The sequence below is a fragment of the Plectropomus leopardus genome, chromosome 19 (assembly GCF_008729295.1).
Source record: "Plectropomus leopardus isolate mb chromosome 19, YSFRI_Pleo_2.0, whole genome shotgun sequence".
Taxonomy (NCBI): domain Eukaryota; kingdom Metazoa; phylum Chordata; class Actinopteri; order Perciformes; family Serranidae; genus Plectropomus; species Plectropomus leopardus.
In genome coordinates this window covers 9,107,663-9,125,363 of record NC_056481.1, presented here as the reverse complement: position 1 = coordinate 9,125,363, position 17,701 = coordinate 9,107,663, and the positions used below count along the sequence as shown (strand labels likewise).

The window sequence follows — 17,701 nt, the reverse complement described above, 5'->3', positions numbered from 1 at the left end:
TGCCTCTGTGTGTGTGTCCAACAGATGTGGGAGGAGGCAATCATTTTGGGAAAGGAACTCGCTGAACAGTACGAGAATGAAATGTTTGACTTTGAGCAGCTCAGTGCATCCTTGGTGAGTAATGTTTTTTTATTTGTTGAACTTAAATGTCATAAATGGAGTCGTTTTAGTGTAAGGACTATAACTGCTCTGAAATGAGACATTCAGAGCACATTGACCTGCGATTTTAAGAGGTAGAAATAAGACTGTGATGTGATTTATTTGATATATTTAACCAGGAAAGCCTCATTGAGAATTAAATCACTCTTTTCAAGAGGATTGTGGCAGCAACATGAAGTAAATGACACAAAACATGACTCAAGTTCAGAATTAAAGGAATACTTTACCCCCGAAATGATCACTTGATCGTCACTTATTCACTCTGTGTGAGGTTGAATTTGGAAAGAAAACTTTGTTTTCTTGCATGCCTCCATGGGTGGGAGGGATCCAAAAACTGGTAAAATTCTTGATGGATTTAAGTCATAGTGGTCACCAGCAAAACTGTATCAAAACATCTGTTCACAAACTTTCACACGGATAGTGCAGTATATTCCAAGTCTCATTTAATGTTCACCACTTCCCAAACAGACAGCCCTTTCCGATGGATAAATGCACTGAAGGTAAAACTAATTTATGCTCTCTTTGAAGCCAGTCTCCATTTACAAAAACAGTAGTTTTTGTCGAGGTCAGTTTATATTCAGCAAAGTAGCACATTAACGAAAAACAAACTGTGGGTTGAAGCAGACTCCAGCAGCTCCCATGTTCAGCGAGGTTAAATTACTGTTTTTGTCAATAAAGTTTGGCTATCAAGAGAGCATAAATATGTTTCATTTTTGGTTCAGTTCTCATCAGAAAGGGATATCTGTTTGGGAAGTACTGAGCTTATAACTGAATAAATAAGACTAAATGAATTACACTGCATGAGTTGTGTGAGAGTTTGTAAACAGATGTTTTCATATAGTTTTGCTGCTGTTAAACCTGGGCCCCTATGTTTTCACTTCATCAGAAATGTTATCAATTTTTGGATTCTGCATTCACCAGTGGAATTCTTCCAGAATTCAGCCTAACACAGGCTGACTGATTTATAAACGGTTATTTTGGAGGTGAAATATTCCTATAAACAAAAAGGCACATTTGTAAAATGTCCTAATGAAATCACCTAAAAGGATAATTTAAAAGAATGCGTTTTCTGTGACTCTGAAGCTCTCCATTGTATCCCCCAACAGCGGAAGCAAGCCCAGTTCTATGAGAACATAGTGAAGGTCATCCGGCCCAAACCAGATTACTTCGCCGTAGGCTATTACGGCATGGGCTTCCCCTCCTTCCTACGTGTGAGTACTCACATCAACATCAATCCCTCGCAACTCTCAGCAGCCCACACATGGCTGATAGCAGAGCGTGGGTGAGCCACTTGTCAAAACAGATGATCAATAGGTTTACGAAAGCCTGCTTATGTCTGAGCCGTCAATAGATATGTGCTTCACACGTCTAGCTCCCACGAGTTTCGGATGTTTCGGCGGCACTTGATCAACATCCCACCTGGTCTGGTTTTCACTTACAGTTCACTTACTCACTCACTGAAAACAAACTGTGAATCATAAGTAGCTGTCCCATGTGTGGGCTATAGAGAATTTCCAGAATAATGTGCTGGACGGATGCCCTACAGTGAGGGAAAAGTGGGACTCCTGTAAAAAAAAAAAAAAAAACAGAGCTGTGAATAAAAATCTCTCCCTCACAGACTCATGCTCTTTCATTCATAGTCTATTCCTCCCAGCTCTTTTAGCCTCTCTCCTTTCTATATAGCTAATATCTGACTGTATTAGCATATACTGTGTTAGTCTCTCTGTCTGCTGGTCAGATGGTCAATCCTAAAAATTCCCCCAAAATCCACCATTGCAGGACAATTATAAAGTAAGGAGCTGGTATATGTATGCATGAGTGTCCTTTGCATATCTCGAGAACCGTTCATCCGATCTACTTTGCGCTTAGCAGATATATTGCTGGAGACCTAAGAATGTGCAATGTTTAAGTTGGTGCAATTTGGACGTGAGGCAGGGCTCTCTTGAGTGTTGAGCATTCCTTGCTAATGTGTATTTTACCAGTTTTTATGACCCAGAGTAACCACAGCCAAGCTGTGTTTTTTTCACACACTAACTTAAAACACTAATAATGTTACTGCCGGCAAAACAATGTTACATCCACAAATAAATCCATGCTCTACATTATAACCGTGGGACTGCGGTCTGAGCAGAGAACGCCTTCACCTACGTCATTCATTTTTGCACACTTTAACACAAAATACTTCAACTAATTCAATCTGTACTCTATGTTATAACTGTGGTTGCTAAGTCAAAGCAAGTAACTAATATGCCTATTTGGAAATTAATATATCAGCTTACTGTGTCTCTCTGATGTTTCTGACCATGAGTAGCCATGACTTGAGTGTGTTTTTCAGGGGCAGATTAAGTGATTTGGGGGATAATTGCTAACATCTCTCAAAATAATTGACAAAATGCCTCTCACATTAACATCACGCAGATCAGGATAACAGAACCAACAACTCTCAGCTAGCTGTTACGGTACTGTGGAAGACATGGGAAGGGAAAATTAAATGTAACATGCCTTAAGTTGTAACAACCCTGTGTGTTATTTCGGGGTACAAAGATTTGGAATAGCAACATTAATCAATATTTTTTATGTCTAAACATCATAACAAATCTAGTTATTTGGGACTTTTGCTTAGGACCCAAAGAAGCGCAGTGTCGAGTGTGAAGTTGTTTGTATGTGCAGTTTTCGGGATGCAAGCAGCACTGCAATAGATCCTCCAAACAGCCGTGTTTTGGGGGGCACTGCACCAGCAGCTTCAAAGAGCTCAGACGAATGACCAGAAGAAACGACCCAATCTTATTTGTCCCATCAAAAGGCCAATCACGCTTCAAACACTGCCTCTAATTCCATCACCTGAACTTCATCTGAACACCCTTTTCTCCACGCCGTGAGCGTGGCCTGCATCACAAGGTGTCCCATCACAACCTGCACAAAAAAAACAAAAAAAAACATGTACTCAATACAAAGTGAAAGGAAGCGAAATGGTCGCCTCGTAAATTGCTTTTGGTGGCTGTTGAAGCGTGGGCTATAATCCCAAAACACTTAGACCTTTAGATAGTTGGATTTTAGTGGTGGGACATCCTGAAATGACCACCATTAAGTGGCCTTAAATCATTATGAAAATGAACACTTAAACTGAGGGAGTCTATTTTAGAGCCACTACCAAGTACACTTGGCTGCTAAACCTGAACTGATGTGAACTTCCCCTCTGGATGTCCGGGCTGGCCTCGTGCCAATCTGATCACAGCTAATCACAAATTTAGCATGCGTTTAACAGGATATCTTCTCACCGGCCCTACTGTGGACTTATCAGACCTCTTTTTCTCTCAGTCGGTCATGGCTGTCCTGCTCTGTCCACCTATCAGTTTTTATTTAAACAGAAAATTAAATTGTAGGAATTTCTCTGTGTGATGCTGTGTCACAGTCGGTTTAATGTTAGGACAGAGCGCTTTATTCCCACACGTCTTGTTCATAAGAGGGAAAATTTCAGTGCTGACGATTTCTGTGCATTTGATATGTTCACTGTTAGAGCTTTTTTTAGGCTGTCATTTGACATGCTACTGAATGCATTTTTACACACTTTAAGTCTTCACCGTATAAGATATTGTCAGATTGCAGTTTCAAGAACAAACTTCATTTTAGCCTTTTCAGTGTTTTGTGAATAACAGCCATTATACAGGGATCTTTTGCTGCTCTCAGATCTCCATATGCCCCTCCTAACCCCTTTCATCAGGCAGAGCAGAAACTCCATTACTGTCAGGGCAAGCTGCAGTGTTGTAATCTAACTGGCTGTTTAGACAGCCTTTAAAGAACAGCTCTGACTTCTCTTTTTTCCTTTTTTTATGTTGGCGGAAGTTTACCTGTAATAACCACGGCAAGTTTGCTTATCTTACCAAAAGGAGTCTGTCCTTAGTTTACCAGTTTACAGTTGTTTTTTTTCACTGATTTTCTTTATGCTACAGTTTGGGAGGTTACAAATATCCTTGAAGTTTAAATGGAACTAAAAGTGAGAAAAAAAGGGTTCTCATGGTTATAGAAAACCTGGAAAAGTCATGGAATTACACAATCATTTTTTCCAGCCACGAAGAAGTCATGGAATTAGTAAAATGCATTTGAACGTTTTGGAAAAGTCATATAATGTTGTTGTTTAAGAAACTGCTCATTTTCCGTAGCTGAGGACGTGACGTAGCTCAATATGTGTGGATTCTGATGCACATTCCTCCGTTTTCTCCCCGTGTTCAGTCTCTTCCTTAAAGTATGGCAGCTAGCTGAAATTATGTTTGAATAGAGATTGAATCTGATATGTTTGACAAATTTCAGGCAAGTGAGGCTAGCAAAAAATATTTGTTATTATTAAAGTTTTGAAATTTTGTCTAGGACAATGTATGGGAACCCTGATAGGTTTAATCAACCGGTTGTTCTTGTTCCAACTGGCGATGGCAGCAACATCTAATCATCTAATTTTTATAGCAGCACAAATGACAGACGATGAAGATATTAGCTAATGCCGTATGACGTATGCTCAAGCGAACTTTCTCTCACGTAAACTGAGTATGTGTACTGATAAAGTGAAGATGTCTCTGCTCAGAGCATGTACACCACTTTGTACTGCTCACTTGTGGTTGAAGTGCAAAAAGGCAAGTTTGCAGAGGTTGCAGGTAGCTTTTAATAATGCCATGAGAATATTACTCAGGAGACCTTTATGGTATAGTGCAAGTGAAATGTTTGTGGCTGCAGGAGTTAGTGCCTTCCAAGCTTTTTAAGGACTCTCATGTATGTATTTATCTGCTGGCTTAATGACTCTGAGAATGAAATAATAAGAGCTCATGCCGATAGCAGGTACACGTTACTGATCCCAGCTTTGGGGTCATATAGGGTAGCAGTCTCTTTGTATGGTGTTAATGTATAAATGACTGATTTATTTCATACCAAGATTTTATTCTGTTTGTCTCTAGTGTGTGTGATGTTTGTCTCTTTTACATGGACTGGACAGAGTGTGAAAGAAAGGATTGACTGATTGATCGATCTACTAGTTGACTTATCGCCCACATCCATAACTACAGTTGATACAATGTAGTGAACAAACAGGTCTTGAATACTCAGAACAGTCAATTTTAAAACTGCAGTATTTTCCCCCTAATTATTTACCAGCTTTCCCGTATTATTAAATGAATACAGCTAAACACATCTACAGCTTTTTATCCTCCCTTGCATTATGGCTCTTACACTGTCTCGCTATAAGGTTTCTGAGCCTGTATGCCTCCTTGATATATTTCATAATTATGTTGAAAGATTTCTGTGTGAGTACAGGGGGAAGTGTTCAAGTGTGGGTTACCTATCAAGATAAATATAGTTCGGAGGCTTTTTGTTTCACACCCTGTATCACTGTTTGTGTTGCAGCCTCGCTGTGTCCTCAGGGAAAAGTCAATTATGTGAGAAAATCAATACTCTGATAAAGGCATTTTGTATCCACCCCCTTAAAGAATTGATTTTATGCAAGAGTGCTTGATTCAGCTGCTTATGATTTATTAGTTGTTGATATGGTTAGACACTTGTGTACTTGCTAATTGTGAAGTTATTAGTTTAGGTGTGTAGCTTGGCCATTAACTTTTTTTTTATGTAGCTCCGTTTGTTTACATTGGTGGGTACTTTTAGAGACATTAGTTCAAGTTTTCTGTTATCTACCAAACAAACATCGCAAAGATGTGCACAGAATATTTTCTTAAGTCTTCATTTTAACCTTATAAGTCACCATATCTTGTGAAACAGCTTTGAAGCATAACTGAAAGCTCCTATTGTATATGTTTGCTGTATAAAGAATCCTGAGTTACTTTCAGTTTTCAGAAACATTGAAGGTGTTCTCGGTATTTCAAAGACACGTTTGTTTCTCTCACTTTACTTCCAGTCTGCGTAATTCTCCACCTCTCTTCCTATCAATCCTAAACTTTACTTAATCCCCGTATTGAGTTTCCTGCGAGCGCTCCGCTTAAAGAGCAGCTGAGGGTGTGTGAAAGCCGGTTTGAAATATGTATCCTAACACACCACATTCGGATATGAGCTGTCATGTTCTATCATTCAAAATGTTCCTCAGACAGACCCCTGAGCACACTCAGGGAGATGAAGGAATGTTCCTGGCTCATACATTTTCAGGAGCACTCTGTGAGCACTCTTCCCATATAACTTATTTTTGTTTTGGAATAAAACAAGATGACCTTTTTTATCAGACTTAGTGTCTGTTAAACATTATGTGATTCTGCAGTAGACTGAAAGGAATTTTCCATACATTTTATAGTTTTTTTTCTGGGAAACTATCACTGCCAAGAGATGAGACATTGGTTACCTTTACATGCACACTAATATTCAACTATTATTCAGAGTACGACAGTATTCTGATTTAGATACTTGAAAAAGCATATTCCATTCAGATATTCTGAATAAAGTCTTATTCTGAACGAAGCAATTTCCAAATAAGACATGTAGAATATGCCAGTATAATTTGGGTTTTTGGAGCATTCTTTGGACAAGTATTGTGCATTCAGAACATGCGTTTCAATTGGTATTTTTACCGCAGTTTGCAACACATGGCCTCTTGCCTGTTAACAGTCGGTTCTGTGCTTTGCACCACATTCTTTGTACACAGACCAACTTGTCAGCAGTTTGCAACGCTCTGGGGTAGAGATGTATGTCTAAAACAAAAGCCTGCATTTCTGGGCAGAAAGAGAAACACACCTACTTTTAAACAATATGATAGATTTGGATATAAACAAGTTGTTGGAATTAGTTGAATAAGATTTGGTTGTTCAATACAAATATGTGACTATGCGTTTCCCTTTTTTCCATATAGAATTTGAGAGTTCGAACAGGGTTCAGAGGGACTTTCAGTCCCACAGTGACAGTCACTTCATAAAGCAAACAAGCTAACTACGCTGAGACAAAAAACAACTGCTCGACTTGAAGGAAACTCAGGAGTCTCCGACCGATTCAAATCTCAGACTTTTCAGGGGTTATCCCTAATTTTTGGATATACAAAAATATTGTAAGGCAGCCCCCCCATTCATTCAATAGCTGTGTAAACAGCTTAGTAAGAATATTGTCTTGTTTGGAGTAAGGGCAAAAACTGGACTATATTGTGCATGTAAACGTAGTGATTGTCTTTCCCCGTTTTCGCACATACATACATTGTTTCCCCATATGTTGCAAATCTTCTACTCTTGCTCCAAGCACATCAGAGGAGCTCTAATCCTGACCGTGTGTGTTTCATTTGAACTTGATAACATTGTGGCTATGTGAACTGGAGCTGCTTTGTCACTTGCCTGTACAAAATTGCCTTTTTACCCACCAGCCGAGAAAGAAAAGACCATTTGAGCATGAATTATTATCTCAATGACAGTGATTTTCTCTGCCAGAACTAGCCCGTGTAGGTTTGAGGGTAATGAAAATGAGAATCGTGACATGGAGATTACTGTACACACAACCTGAATGCTTAACAACATAATGCAAATGTGCTGTCCTCTTATGAATAAGCATATGATGGAAAAAGATTAGATGTCCTCATCAGATCTGAATGATTTAGGAGAAGTATTGAAAGTAAATCTCGAAGTTGTTCACCATCTGAAAGTTGCAGCAGTGCGTTGTTAGGCAGATTTAGCAGAATCTCCCGCGGCTTGATGGAACGACTCTGGAAATCAACGTGCTTTTGTCAACTTATCTGTCAAAGCAAATTTGAAAATGGCCCCAGGCATATTTCATGGCTGCAATTCCTTTAATTAATTGGGGAATTGAGATGTGTGCTGTGCATGAGCACGGGGCCTGCTGTGTGCGAGCTATTGTACAGCGATGGTTTATGAAAGAAAGACGGAAATGTTAAATCAAAAATGGCTCAGCTCTTCTCCCTGGGTAAGAGATGAAGCTGCTAAGATGTGAAGAGGGCCCATCCTCAGCCGCCAAGATCTCACCACACTGATTTAAAACTGGCAGGATGTCTGAACCATTACAGTGGCGGCTTCATCAGTAGCTGCAGTTAGCAGGCTGTGAAAGAGCCCCCAGTAAAATGGTAGTGGCCATGTGCAGTCTGTCAGTTTGCTAAAACTGAAGTCCTCCCCAAGCAAGCCCACTCTGAACTCAGCTGGGATTGACTAATCACTGAATCGGTGCCAAGAACTTTCTATCACCCTCATTTCCAAGTATTTAATATGGAGATTATGATAATGTATTTTAACCCAGCCACAGTACCAGGCCAAGTAGATTTACAAATCAAAGCTGCTCTCATCCATGTAACTTCCTTTGGATATTACTATTTTGTCATTGTCCTATGTCTGTCCTTACTGACATCATTGAGTGATTGTTAGCTACAAGGTTTAATCTTTTGTGAAATGATCTATGAAATGACCCTGTATGCTGTCAATACTGCCATTTTCATAATAATAGGGACAATGTACCTTTTGTCCGTGTAATGTGTGAAACCTGCTTGCATGATTGGGTGCCTTCATGGAAATGCCCCAAGGTCTCACTGTTTTTTTTTTTGTCCTCCAGAACAAGATGTTCATCTACCGTGGAAAGGAGTACGAGCGCAGAGAGGATTTCGAAGCGCGTCTTCTTACGCAGTTTCCCAACGCAGAGAAGATGAAGACCACCACACCACCCAGCGAGGACACAAAGTGTTCTTCCGGACAGTGTATCCTCAGCACAAGTCTTTGATTCATTTTTAACAGTGGGGGATATGTTTTTTTAAATTTTTGCTTTTAAGCAGGCGTGGTTAAAAATCCTTGGGTTTATTTGTACCTGAAGGTTTATTTTGTCTGCAGTAAAAAGTACAGGGCAACCATTGACACAGTTTCACACACCACAGACAACATGCTGGATAAAACATGACAAAAAGATTAAACACAAAAAGTGCCACAATAGTAACCAAAATGTAAAATTTGAAATAAATACCAATAAAAGCAATAAACTAAATAATCAAACCCTAAAATAAAACCAATCCTATGAATAAATGATCATAAATACACACTTCCAAATGATCTTGTGGAATGTAACTACATTTTATTTACCAGTGTCCTGGCAGCTGGATTAAAGCTGGTTAACATTTGTGAATTTGAGGAAAAAATCAAGGCCTTTAAAGTTTTTGAAAATAGAATTTTTTTACTCAGTGTAAGTCAGTGCACTACATTTTGCTTTCTGCATTTTGCTGCTTTTTGAATTTGCTAAAAAATGATTGATTTGGGCAATAAAATTCAGTGAAACAAAAAGACCAAATCGTATTTTAAAAGGTGATTTTATTGAATGTCAGTTAACAATAATATTGAGTTATCACCAGCACCTTGTTAACTGTATGTCATTCATTTGAGTTCAACAGTTTCATTTATTTCCTTGATGTTTGTGCTGAAGACATCCAGTGTTTCACAGTTAAACCCATCCTCGACCTGCCTGCCAAGTTCCAAAACAAGCCTGTCTCTGAACAAATAGTGAGGTAAGCAGGAAATCCCCGCTCCGCACACATTCATTTCTTTACAATTACAGAATGTGTTACTCAAAGTCACACAGCATGCATTTCAATACAGCAAGCCCAATTTACTTTCCCCAGTCACTCAAAAGCAATTTAGAAACCTTGTGTGACATGCAAAAGTGCATTAGCATTTTTTTAGTGTGGACCGCTGTGGTGAGGACGATTAAATCTGGATGTAAATGCGTGCCTGCGTAGAACAAACAGCAGTTGACCTTCTTGTCGTTCTCGTGGTTATTAACTCGCACCAGCCATCTGCCATTAGTCACTGTGCCAAGTACAACATTGTTTCTCTGACATCATTAATACCTTTGTGTTGCGCATTGGGGCCACAGCAAACAGCGGGCCCCCTGCACTCCTACTTGTTTGCCCAATCTGTACGCCAGCCATGCACCGCATCAGTCAGCTGTGCAAATTCACTTTGATATGCCACCCAACGCATCAATGGACATAATTAAAAGAAGACATTTACTTGGAAAACCTTTAGGCAAATATACCTGCGCACTGATCTTATCACAAGTCTGCACCATTGGTCACATCCCCCTGCAGCAGCCTGTTGGCTTGTTTGCTAACTGTGTCTGATTGGAATATGTAAGTCTGTTAATAGTCTAGATTAGACAGCCATGTTTAGTGAGTGATAGAGGACTGTTCCACACCGTCTGCCTGTCCGTCTCTTTTTCTCCGCCAACTCAGTTTTTTTTTTTTTTTACTCCAGCTCTCACCGTGCTTTTCCCCGGTTGTCTCTCTCCATCCCTATCTCTGTGTTTTCTCTCATTTATTCTCTCATTCAGTGCAAAAGAACAGCAGCGCATAGCAATGAGGCTAAGCTGTCTCAGCCAAAGGGTCACAGCAGCAGGCAGAGCACACACCCCCCCCTTTTGACCTTGCTTTGTCCACACGGTGCGACTGCATCGTCACCAGCCCGCCAGCTAATGACATGTAAAAGGCTTAATTGGGATAGCGCTGCTGATTTAAAGCTGCTTTATTAATCTGTTTATTAGATCAGGAGCTGAGGATCTTTTTTTTTATTTTAAGTTAACACCGTGCTTTCTCGGCTGCTTTGGGAATGGTCCTCATCATGTTCATTAAATAGTGTGCTGCCCTTTGTGACCAAGCACAGATGGGAACAGCTGATTGTCAGTAGAATATAAATGTCTCAAGTACCAGTAAATTTCCAAGTGGCCATGAAGGCCGATTGTTGCGTCACCTGACGTTGCCTATGTCGCTGCCAAAAAAGTTGGGCTTAATACACCTTAAAGACCACACGCAACAGCCAACTAGCATGTATGTTTTGCACCTACATGAGAGAAAATTACTCTCCATATCAGCAGGCAATGCTAGCCTTTATTCAACATTCAAAAGAGGGAAACTGGAAGATGCTGATTATCCAGTTTGCGCATTAAAGGGATAGTTCATATGTTTTGAAGTAGTTTTGTGTGAGGTACTTATCCATTGACAGTTTATTACATACAGTAGATTCTTCTCTTGACAATTCATGGAACATTTCTTGCCAAGATACTTATTGCATTTTTTCCCCAATTTTTTCATCGCATTTTTAAATACAGCAAATTTTCTACAATTTCACGGATTTAAATGCTTATAAAAGGCGTTTAAGTGCAACACAAGAAAACTGATGTCAATCCAGGTGTTACAGGGTTAAGGACGAAACTTGACTTTGGCTGTTTGCTCGCTTTGCTCGTCACTGAGCTGAACTGTCAATCAAAGTGATTTCAATCACCCACGGGCTCCGCTGTCTCTAACTCTGATTGAACATCCTGAATCGGCTTTAAATAGCTGACAAGGGTCCACTACTGCCAACAATGAGGAACACACCACAAAAACTAGTGCGACAGACACTTACCTGCTGCCCAACATTAACCAACAGCTGACTGTCAGCTCAGTGTATCAGACTCCTAAGACCTTAGCCCGGTTTCTCTGTGTAGTTGGAAAGCTCTGTGTGGTCTGTTCATTAGCAGAACATAAACAGGCCTTAGTAGAAAAGTTCCAGAGTTGTAGCATCCCATCTGCACACGCTTATTGCTGCTACAACAAACATAAAAGGGCAGCAGCTTTGGAACAGCACTGATTCCTTTCATATTTTATTCATAATTGTTTGCTAATAAAGGCAAAGCGTGCTCCTCGAAAACATATGGCGTTGTTTTAGGAATGCAATATGCTTTATGAGGAGAATTTTTCTGCACTCATTTCCCTCGGAGAGTGTGAATTTCTGTAGGCGAGAGAGACGGATAGAAAGGTGGAAAAAGAGCCGTCTCTGTGGGAAACCATGTATGTGTCCAGACAGCTGCTCCCTCAGCCACCATGCAACACCGTCATTTTCCTAGTGTGAAAAGTCTATTAACCTGATTTGGCAGAGTTCATCCCCGCTCGTCACGTATGCTGCAGCTTCTCTACATGTCTGACTAGCCTCAGCAGTTTCCAGTGACGTGTGCGACCCAAAAATGAATTTATTTAGCATGTAGATTAAGCCTTTTTAGTCAGCTGGTCAAAACCAACATGCTACATGTAAATGCCACAGTTCCTGACAGAGCCTAGCCTGGAGGGGGGCCTGTCCTGTGTTTGACCTGAAGCAAAGCAATCAACCTTTGAATCAAGCTGTAGATTGCCCATAACAGTTTTAATTTACTCAGCCGCTGATTTCCTCTCTCCCCAGCTTCTACACAGTAAATGAAGTCCATAAATTCCAGTATTCCAGGCCAGTGAGGAAAGGAGAGAAGGACCCCGACAATGAGTTTGCGGTAATTGCTGTCTTCCTTTTTTTTTTTCACCATGACTTAGCTTGTCCATTTAACATTTTCTGAAGTATTTTCTGAATTATTTGTTAACATTTGCATCATCATATGCATAATTTTCATGTTTTTTTAATTAATCCAGTTTGAATTTATGAGGAAATGATGAAATAATTTCATCTGAATCAGAATGATCCAGATTTGGAAATCCCATGTTTTGTTATCCAGAATCAGCTAATCCATTTTACTTTGATGCCTTGTTTTTTTCAAAGCAACATTAGATTAAATAAACCCGATCCAGATTTAGACTTTTCAAGATAACCGAAACTGGATCAGGCTCACTTCAATAGTGGATTAAGTAATGAAAATAAACAATTTCCCATTTTTCTGGCGATCTCCTGAAAGAACATTTAGGTACTTCTGTTTGCAAAATAAACAAAATAGTTATAGCATTTAAATAATTAAAGGTTGGAGGGATAACGATCCCGTGTATTTATATCCCATGTTTTAGTTTTGACAAATCATACCTAGAATAGGTAAACAGATATTACATAACAAGCTTTGTTTTTCTCTCAAAGATTTCTTGTTTGTCTCTCAGCCACACACTCACAAATAAACCCCAGACACACACACACAGTTATATTCACAACAGATTTCTCTTGGAACAAGTGACTCAGCTCCGCTAACAGGGCAAAACATTGCACATCTGCAAGATCATGTACTTAGCTGGCTAAGTTACAATAAGCAGAAAAATGATCTCCAGGCCTGATCAAACAGTTTGTCAGTCTTCTCTGATACTGAGATGCAGCAGACAGAGTACAGCTGAAAAGAACTTTTTCTTTTTGTCAGTTCTGATCAGGTTCTCTTTGTCTTGGTATCGCTTCGGCTGTTTTGAAATTCGTTACAGAATTCTGCTGTATTATTGTTTAGATTTATGTAGCAGAATACATCAATAGGAAATCAGAACTCTCATTAAACACATGAAAAACGGTTGCCAACAAGAAGATCCAGACTACATAAAATTGTTGACAGTGATGCAAATCTGGTTGCCTAGTGCAACTATTACTGTCGAGTTCTGATTTTTAGTACGTCTTAAGCATTATATTTTGTGCACATTTAATTACATCCAGGCAGCAAATGACAGGGGAGACAAATTAAACCCATTCATACTTTTCTCTGTGTTAACGGTGGCATCAATTCAGCTGAGCGGGATGATGTATTTAACTCATTTTAGAGTGAGTGATTGGACTCTCTCTGTCCTGACAGTGAGGTGATGGGTACCTGTTTCAAGTAGTGAGGTAAACGTATGTTAAAGTAATCCCTGTGAGCAAAAACCTCAGGCACCATTGAATCAATGAATGACCTTATGCCGAACAAAAAATTAAAACATATTGTAAACAAACAAAGTACAGTGTCTGAAAAGGAGTAGGTAGAAGTAAAACTCTTATATCCCTAGCCCTTCCTCACCTTTTTTTTTAATTCATATATTATTGTAACAAATTCCCAAATTCCCTTTCTTTATATGGTCATCTGCTTTCAGGTTTGAAGAGACGGTCACTAAAACAGAGTGTTTGTGACAGAAGGCGAATACAGGTGTTCCAGCACAGACTGTGTGAGAGGAAAACTGTGTTTTTTGACCACGGGATGTTGAAACCCTCTGCAAGTGAAATCATTGCTTCCTGTGGTGTATGTTTTTCTTCTGAAGATTTAGAGTCATTATTTGAGCTCCGTGATGTATTAGAGGAGATTCCATCTTATTGGGGCTGTCAGTGAGCGGGCCTTAATGAGCCGCCGTCCAGACAGAGAGATAGTGCACACACCTCCATCCCACCAGCTTCCCCCCTACAATGGGCTTTGATTGAACAACCATTACATCATCTTCCTCTCAATCTCACTACAACAGTCTAAGAGCTTGTTTCAATGTGGTTTGGCACAAAAAAAGCAGCAAATTGATGCTTAAAGTGCCTTGTTATTTTTTCTGCGCTGTGTTCTTATTTTGTGTCATTTTTTGTCAACAGAACATGTGGATTGAGAGGACCACCTACACGACAGCATACAAGCTTCCCGGCATCCTACGCTGGTTTGAAGTCAAGTCAGTCTCCACAGTGAGTATGAAGGGCCTGTGTGCCAGGCAGGCCCGCTAATCAGATGAGGATCTGCAGCCTTGCTCAGAGGCAATCGATATGATTTGTCCACTTAAACTGTATAGACAGCTGTGTGGACGCAGGCATGCCACTCCCCGGACTAACGACGGGGCACGTTCGCTCTCTGCCAGAGGGCCCACATTGATTCACTGAGCACTCCTCCAAGACTGTTTCCAGTGGAAATAGCTACACAGCACAAATACAACCAGAGGAGAGTTCAGAGCTCAGTCACTCACTGTTTATTTTGCTGTATATATAAATACCTGGACGCTGTATTGGAAACCCGTTGATGAGAGAACGGTTTAACAGCTGCAGCAAATGACTTTAAGTGTTTGCTGTCGCACTTTGAATGGGCACATTTTCCCTCCATCCCACTGAAACTACATTAAAATTTCATTATTTTAGCTCTGTTGTTTTGACTAATTAAAATTGCTGGTCTGGTGTCCCCATTTTGGGCCGGCATGTTGTCTGGTGGAGGAGGCAGTGTTAGAGAAATGAGTGCAGTAAAATAAGTTGGAGCACAAGAGCAGGTTACAGTATCACTTAGAGCCAAAACATCCCATCTCATCCTTTTAATGTGTCATTAGTTTGTCCCAAAACAAATGCACTACTTAGCGTAATTAGCCCGGCAAAGTATTGCGCAATCAATTACTCTTTATTTGTCGCCTTGATTAGTCACTTTCATGTCTGTGTTGGTGACAGCTTAAGGAAGAGGCACTTCTGGGAGTCTGTCTTCAGCCAAGGTGTTACCTACAGTCTGCTCTCTCAGCAGCCATTTATTTAACCTTTATTTAACCGTAACAGTTCCATTTAGAAAAGGAATCTCCAGTGTCTAAAATTCAGTGTGCAAAATGTGGGCAAGTTCCCCCTCTTTAAAGGAGCTATTTGTAATTTCCAGCCACCCAGTCCAACCGAATTGGGGGCATTATTTCACCCTTTAAATGTCGGTCTACTGTTGTGTCCATACAACTGCAATTTACAGTCAAATCATACTTAAATCATCCGTTTGATAACTCAGCTCCCCGTTAAAACCTGTTAAACGTTGAACACCGAAGGAACTCGAACTGGGAGTTCAAACACTGCACATGGGAGAAATTTCAGCTGGTTGCATTTGCCAATTGTCATCACTCGATCCCACTAAATCATACACGCTGCTCCTTTAAATGTGTCTAGGAATTTCCCTCATTACAAGCACTAAATTTGCAGAAATCAATGAAATTATGCACAAACCCCAGAATCCTGCAATGAAATACAGGCCCTGATCTCTTTTTCATAGCTGCAGCACAACATGGCAGCCTCACAGCAGGCAGCTTGGACATTTAGCTCAACAAAATAGCCCTTCTTGTTGCTACATCCTAAGCACAATCATTTCATCCCAAAGATTTGATCCCACCCCAAACTCCCAAGTCCATGTAGCGAAGTGCTACTCTCCATCACCACACTAATTCAAAGCAGAGGCCTCTTCCTTCAGGCTGGGTTGGAACATACTGTCAGGAGCAGCTTGCCCTCCAGATGAGCCAGGGAGAGGCCAGGTCCCCTAGGTTAGACTCTCTATTTAAAGCTTAATGACTGGGCTGAGATTCACCAAGCTAAAACCCTCCATCTGACAATGCTTTTTATCAAGCTGGACTGAGACATACCAGCACAGATTGCAGATTTGTCTCCCTGGCACAACATCTTTATTTTTTTGGCCAGGGTCTCAGTCTGACATTTACTCAACAATCCACTCATGTTTCTTCGAAATTCTTACTAGCAAGGAGGTGATTTTTTTCCCGTCCAGAGTAATGAGATTGCCTCCACGTGGAGTTACGCGGATTAAGTTGGAATTTTCTTTCTTGCGGTTGTGGAATTAATGTCGGTATTTTCTAGCATTTTATTATTTTTTCACAGAATTATATTTTGTTGACATGGGAACTTAAATTCCCAGACACCAACGTGCCATTCATCTTCGTTTGACAGTTGCAGGTTCATGTATGGGCGCATAGGAAAATGATTCATTACTTCACTATCCTCCAAGATTTATGTGCGTAGTTAACGCTTTCCAAGCCCATCGTCTAATAACCTATCCCTAGTCAGTGAACGCAAAATGTTTCCGCTCGACTGTTGGGAGGAAAGAGACAGTGGTGATCTATGTGTGTATGTTCACTGAAAGAGGTGAAGAAGTGCTGAGAATATTTGATGACACCTTCATTTAACTGTGCTGCACAGGAGGAGATCAGTCCGCTGGAGAACGCCTTGGAAACGATGCAGCTGACCAATGAGAAGATCAGCAGCATGGTGCAGAGGCATCTCAACGATCCCAACCTTCCCATCAACCCCCTCTCCATGCTGCTCAACGGGATTGTGGACCCAGCTGTCATGGGAGGTTTTGCCAACTATGAGAAGGTAGAAAACATGAAAAAAATCTCAGAATCTATTCTATCCCTGACATTACCCTGCCCGCCTTTATGACCGCATCATGTTTTTAGCTTCGCTCTACTTTTACAGGAGGAGTAATTTGACAATTTTGGAAATACGCTTTTTTGTTTAAGTTAGGGATAAGATTAATATGATTAAATGCATGATGATTTTATATTTAAAATTACTTGACAGAATTAATACAGTTTTTTTAGGTTATTTCTATTTCATTCTTTGCCATTTTAAGTTTGCTTGGACAATTGTTTTTTGTCTTGTTTTGTATTTGTTTGTTTTTTGGCTTTTTTTGTTTGCTAATTTTTGCTGATTTTTGGGTCATTTCTTCTGAACATGCTCATTGCCTTCTTATTATTTAAAGAAATCAAGCCGATTTACCCAGGTTTCAAAGAGTTAACTTCCTTTTCGTCACAGTGAGGTTTCCAGGAAACTTCAGGAAGTCACTGCACCAACCAAGAATTAGTTCAAAACATCAACCCTGTAACACAACTTTTCTCAACTTGTTTTTTACACTTCAGTTTTTACGCAGAACATGCTAAATAGTGAGCTTCAGAGGTACCGATGTTGTTACCTTTGGACAGAGCCAGCCAAGCTGTTTCCCCCCCGTTTCCATAATGCTTCATTTATACTTCTGCAGAAAAGCTTGCAGAGAGCTTCCACAGAGATGGTTTTAGGGCTGTAGAGACATGGCACACACCTCCTAAAAAGTGTGAATACATGCCAGGGGCTGCAGAAGAGCCGTGAACTGG

At 40.2% G+C, this 17,701-nt stretch overlaps 1 protein-coding gene across 3 annotated transcripts in view; it reads left to right on the top strand.

Moving 5' to 3' along the window:
- dock1 (dedicator of cytokinesis 1) overlaps positions 1 to 17,701 on the top strand; it is a 243,383-nt gene that overhangs the window by 203,528 nt on the left and 22,154 nt on the right. For all 3 annotated transcript variants that reach the window (XM_042508036.1, XM_042508037.1, XM_042508035.1), the window contains 7 exons: positions 25 to 114; positions 1,266 to 1,370; positions 8,680 to 8,821; positions 9,535 to 9,616; positions 12,321 to 12,405; positions 14,415 to 14,501; positions 16,749 to 16,925. In XM_042508036.1, the coding sequence (XP_042363970.1) occupies positions 25 to 114; positions 1,266 to 1,370; positions 8,680 to 8,821; positions 9,535 to 9,616; positions 12,321 to 12,405; positions 14,415 to 14,501; positions 16,749 to 16,925 (768 nt within the window). The remainder of the gene's footprint in view (positions 1 to 24; positions 115 to 1,265; positions 1,371 to 8,679; positions 8,822 to 9,534; positions 9,617 to 12,320; positions 12,406 to 14,414; positions 14,502 to 16,748; positions 16,926 to 17,701) is intronic.